Here is a 6,000-nt window from a genome sequence, read left to right on the forward strand (position 1 = left end):
TCACCACCCTCTGCCCCCTTCTACCACTCTGGAGCCTTTGTGTATAGATGGCCTACCAGTTGTTTCATCAACATCTCTTATCTTTGTTGTTATGTTTCCCATCCTAGCTGATTCCTTTAACAATCCTTTTGATTTAAGTCCAAGCAGGTAACCCGCCATAAAGAAAATACAGAAATGTATCTTCTGTAGTGGTGGGGGATGGCCCTCTTCCTGAGATCTCTTGAGCATATAACAACAAGCTTTTACAGGATCAGGATGTTGGCCACCGTGGTCCCTCTGTGGCGGTTAGGATGTTATGTCTTGTGTTGTGTCAAGATTGACTGTATTTTTGCTAAGAGGTTAAACAATGGATTTGTATAGGATAGTTTGGATAACAAAAATCTTGCCTTAGACAAGGGGTTGAACTATATGACTTATGGGGGTCTCTTCCAGCCTTACTCCTTTATGATTCTCTGATTCTAACTATATATCATAATAACATGGATGTTTTCCAATTCATCTCACCCAGGGACTGTAGAATGAGGTATTCCTTGCTCTTAAACAGGCCAGGTCTGTCACTACAAAATTAATGAGATACATGTGATACAGGATGCATTCTACTTCTATCCCTACCTCCTCTCAAGGAACTTGCTACTTCTACAGCTTCCCTTAACCCCTAAAATGGGGCAGAGGTAATAAGAGAACTGCACTTACCAGGGTTAGGTAGAATTTGCTCCCTGGGGTGCATTTCTGGCATCACTTCAAGTTTGGTCCATTGGCTGCACTGCATTGTTCTGCCAAAGGAAAGTAGAAAAGAAAAAGTATTTTCTGCATACAATGCAATTGAAGAGAGCGTTACAGTGGAGAGTGGAGGGGAGGAATTAGCACTTCGTGTTATTTGCTGGATTTTCTATTCCTTCAAACATCGCCATGCTGGCCCTGGTTTATTCAGATTACTTGAATATAAAATGCCATGCTATTCAGGATTGTAATTCAGTTTCTAGATGGTTGCCATTCTGCTACTGGCACAAGTCCCAATCAGTAGCATGGTTAGTTTGGTTCCATTCCCAAAACATTTGCTTGCCTGGGTGTGGTAGCTTTCCTTTAATTTCCTGAAGTGTTGACAGAAAAATGGCCACTGATACTGGTTCACAAATTAAAAGTAAATCAATGATGATGTTACTACAGGTCTGATGCCTGTCGGCTCCCTCTTCTCCTATTGCCACTAAGTAAAGATATTTCGAACAATCATCAAATTTATGAGGGTGTTTCAGAAAGTAACAGCAGTTTCAAAATAAAGCCATTTTGTGTCCAATGAGTGGGAAACTATAAAGCATCAGAAAACATTGGTGGCATTGTTGAACACATCTGTTATTTACAACTATATTGTAGAGAAGCAGTGTTGTCCAGTAAATGATCCTTGCACACACAGTTCTTTTATTTTGAAATGACCATTACTTTCTAAAAGACCATCATACGTTAGGACACAGACAAAACCAGGACACGTGGTTCTGGTGATGGCTAATGTTTCATCAGGGTGCTCTCTGGGTTCTGGCAGAACTGACAGGGCCTGCATTATGCCATCCAGTGTGCCCACTTACATGCCAACTGCCATTTACCTTGCTGAGAGTTGTTCTGCAACTTACTAACATTGTACCTTTTCTCTGTTCATGTTTAGGCTGCTCCAAGGTGACATGCATTAGTCTTACTCGTGAAGCTTCGATCAAGCTGTCTCCGTTACATGGTAAACAGATCTCCATCCGCTACTTGGACATGACAGACTGCTTTGTCCTGGAGGACGAAGGACTGCACACCATTGCTGCCCACTGCACACAGCTGACGCATCTGTATTTGCGCCGCTGTGTCCGCATCACCGATGAAGGCCTCCGCTACCTTATGATCTACTGCACGTCTGTCAAGGAGCTGAGTGTGAGCGACTGTCGCTTTGTCAGTGACTTTGGCATGCGGGAGATTGCCAAGCTGGAGTCACGCCTGCGGTACCTCAGCATTGCCCACTGTGGCCGAATCACGGACGTGGGCATCCGTTATATTGCCAAGTACTGCAGCAAGCTGCGCTACCTCAATGCGCGGGGCTGCGAGGGCATCACGGACCATGGTGTGGAATACCTTGCCAAAAATTGCACAAAACTCAAGTCACTAGATATCGGCAAGTGTCCTTTGGTCTCAGACGCTGGCCTGGAGTTCCTGGCCCTAAACTGCTTCAACCTGAAGCGCCTGAGCCTGAAGTCTTGTGAAAGCATCACAGGCCAGGGCTTGCAGATTGTTGCTGCCAACTGCTTTGACCTGCAGATGCTGAATGTGCAGGACTGTGATGTCTCTGTGGATGCCCTGCGGTTTGTTAAACGCCATTGCAAGCGTTGTATTATAGAGCACACCAACCCTGCTTTTTTCTAACAGGACCGTCAGCTCCTGCTGATGACCACAAAATATTAAAAACATTGATGTATAAACATACATGGCCACATACAGTAACTACCTTCTCTCAAATGGCTCATGGGAGTCAACTTTCTTGTATGTTGTTAGAGAGGGTTTAAAAATATAGATATATACATAATTTTTGGGGGTGGGGGGCACGGCTATACCATCACTTTTTTCCTAATTGGATCCAGTCCCTTTGGAGAAGCTTCCTTAACCTAAAAGCAGTGAGGTCTCAGCATTGCAGTGCTATTCCCATGACATTCATGAGCAGTCCTAGTCCTTCCAGAGAAATAGATGCAACCTAAGCATCATTAAAATATGAATTCCAGCTGTGTAGGTGATGCTACACAGCCATTATTTGTCTATAGACCTGCCCCACAAAATTCTTCCACATGGCTGAATATGACTTAACCTTATCTTTAACCATCATCATCTTGACAATTTTTGCCCACATTCCAGCAAGCCCTGTGGAAATACAAGATAGGATTTTTAAATGTAGTTTGGGTTGGCATAACTCTGCTTCTGTTTATGTCTGAGCACATTTGAAAAGCATACCTCAAATCTCTTTGACACCATGTTTGAGGATCGTGAATACACTACTGTCAGCACCACTGACTTAACGTGGGCTTCTTGTGTTTGTCTGAAATCACCCTTTGCTACTATATCTACTGGAGCCCTTTGGGTGCAATAAGCATTAGGACTGGAGCAAAAGGAAATTTTTAAGGGATGTTGGAAGCAGCCAGTATCCCTTTCTAAGCCAGGGAGTGAAAATATCAGTAATTTCTGCTTAGCTGCAGTTTGGCCTGAGAGATCCTACCTACGTTATTGCCATGGTGAATGAAGGTAGTACTACATCATACCGGGAATTAGTAAGTGTTACAGAATAGTTCATACCAAAGCAAACCTATAAGAGTCGCAGTATAGCTGTACTGTACCAGTGCCAACAGTTTATTCACTTCACCATTCACTTGCCAGGGAATGGCACAACTGAGATTCATTTTAGGATGGGTGGAACCATTATCTGCCTGTGTGTTGAAATATATACTTTACTGTTCAGTATGTGTATTTATACACAGAAAGTTTCATACTTTCCACAGCCTTCCAGTTTACTGGATTGTAGATTTCAAGACTTGGAAGTCATAAACCAGCTATCAGACCACATCCTTGGGAAAAAGGGATTGGGGATGTTATCTGTATTAGAACTGGATTCAGGGAAATCATGTCTGTGTGTTCCCTCAATCTAAGAAATTCTATCATACATCAAGGACTAAAAATATCAGCATTGCCTTGTATGCCTGGAACCTGTTTGCTCCAACAGGCATTCCTGATATAGCCTCTCTCTTGCTAATACCATCAGTTTTAAAGCTTTCCCCCTACTCATTGTCCTTTTTTTCCCCCTGAGCATGTGATCATTTCATCATATCATAATCATCTGGCAACTGCTTTCCCCTCTCAGATTCTGGCAAGTCATGTCAGATCTGAATGCCAGACACGTTAGGAGTGATGATATTTTCAGGCAGGCAGACCCCCCCCCGCATAAGATTGACAACCAGGTTCGGATGTTAGGCCCCAAGCACTATAAATGTTTCTGGTAGAGAGATGTGGGAAAGAAACATCCTGTCTGGTTTTCATAAAAACAGTAGCCTCATCATCTCCAGACAACATTAATAATGTCACTGATATGAAGTGAAAATCCATGTGTTAAGAAAATACATAATCACTAAGGAAATGTTGGTAGCACATGATTTGGGGGGCAACAGATGTTTGCAGAAAGTTCCCTCTTGTGAGGTGAATTGTGTCCCCATTAGGAAGAAAAAACCCTTTCCCTCATGCATATTCCTTTGCCTGTGGTTAATTGTGTGTTTCTTTCCACATGGAATATTTATCTCATGACCAAACTTGGTAATTCTAAATAACACTGTACAAACCTGATAAGGGCCAGGGGTTCAAATGATCATGTGGAAAATGTCTTTCAGTTCCTCATCACCCCAAATCAACATATGGTTGTGACTGGTACCATTCTTTGCCAGCTGCCATCAGGATAGTTTTCTTTTCCATTCTTTTTAATACAATTGATCTCTCAGGCATACATTCATCCTAGCCATTTCATTCATCCAGTGTCATCCAGCCATTTCATTCATCCAGTGTCATTCATCCTAGCCATTTATACTCTTCATTATCCTTAATACAGAGCTGACCCAAGGGAGAGTTAAATGCTGAATGCATTCTTGAGAATGGTGGGAATTTGATTGAGCCACTTGCACTCCTGAAATGAAAGGTCTTGTGATGTTTAACTGTTTATAAAAAAGGTTGCTACTTTTCTGGCTATGCTAAATTGAATGAATAGCGCGGCGTGGTTTTTAAAGGTCCTAATGTTTAAATTGGCCTATACTGTATGACTCTCACTATAAAGCCTTAATTTACTACCAAGAAATAAAGCAATATATTGGTAACTGATGAATATGGTCAATTATTTAAGCTAATCAATTAACTTTATGACTAAGAGTGGAGAGATCTAAAATATTCCCAAAGTTTAACTCCTTTTGCCTCATTAGAGCTGGGTACATGAGTAGGCATTTCACCAACAGCATGTTTTTGATTTATAATTCAGAATTTACTACAGAAATTATTGCAGGTGACAGAAGGGATAGCATTGTACAGCTGTCTATATATAGTTTGCCTTCCACCACATCATGTCTTTGATCTTAAAATAAAGCCACTAACTGGGAAAGTATTTGAAATACATCCAGGGTATAAATACATTAACAAGAAATTCTTAAAGAGCCTTTCATTAGTTCAAAACCTAGGTTAACATTTTTCCTGATGTGGAAAAGAAATGAGCGAGTAATAACACGTGTAAAAGTAATTGTTCCCTTTTGACCGTCTAATCTGTAGTAGGCTAAGCAAATATAACCTAAAGAGAGAAAATGTTTCATGTCATAATTCCATATTGCTGAAATTAAAAAAAAAAAATGTTTATGTAGCTTCCAGTGGAAATCTTGGGTCAGAATCATTTTGGGTAGTAGCAACATTTTTTTTTTCTTGGTCCAAGATTCCAACTTTCCAGTAATAAGTATCTGATTCTTAAAAATTATAAATTTAGTCTTTGTCCTGGAGAATCAGAAAGCTAATAAACATAAGTTACTTTTTTTAGTATTTTGCTCGCACTATGTCAAAACTCTCCTAAAGCAGTGTAATGATCCTATAAAGTGTAGGTTTGGCAGCCCTGCAGGCCAATACGTTAATAAAATAATATTATAGACAGAGTGAGTAGTGCCACCTATTACTAAGTTGCCCAGCACTTCCCATTAAAATACTCTTTTCAGTTGCTTTAACTATTTGGGTTGAAATTTTCCATGCTGGGCATCAATCTCAGCTTGAATATTTATGGAAAACTTTAGTCAAAATGGGCCAACTACTTCCAAGAATGAGGCTAACAGTTAGTTTTGCCCATGTGAAACACTCCTTTGAAAAGCTCTATTCCCCCTCCCCGCTTTCAAAATGGGGAGAAGGTGGTGGAAACTGCAGTTGGATTAGAAACCCAGGAAGGGAGACAGACCCAGTTCCAGAGCTGGGAGGACA

At 41.0% G+C, this 6,000-nt stretch overlaps 1 protein-coding gene across 5 annotated transcripts in view; it reads left to right on the forward strand.

Annotated features, from left to right (window-relative positions):
• FBXL7 (F-box and leucine rich repeat protein 7) overlaps window positions 1-2,553 on the forward strand; it is a 330,312-nt gene extending 327,759 nt beyond the window's left edge. For all 5 annotated transcript variants that reach the window (XM_019541798.1, XM_019541814.1, XM_019541824.1 and 2 more), the window contains one exon: window positions 1,658-2,553. In XM_019541798.1, the coding sequence (XP_019397343.1) occupies window positions 1,658-2,394 (737 nt within the window). In that variant the 3' untranslated portion in view covers window positions 2,395-2,553. The remainder of the gene's footprint in view (window positions 1-1,657) is intronic.
• The last annotated feature ends 3,447 nt before the right edge of the window (window positions 2,554-6,000 follow it).

This window comes from Crocodylus porosus, unplaced genomic scaffold (genome assembly GCF_001723895.1).
Source record: "Crocodylus porosus isolate Cpor-Errol unplaced genomic scaffold, CroPor_comp1, whole genome shotgun sequence".
Taxonomy (NCBI): domain Eukaryota; kingdom Metazoa; phylum Chordata; order Crocodylia; family Crocodylidae; genus Crocodylus; species Crocodylus porosus.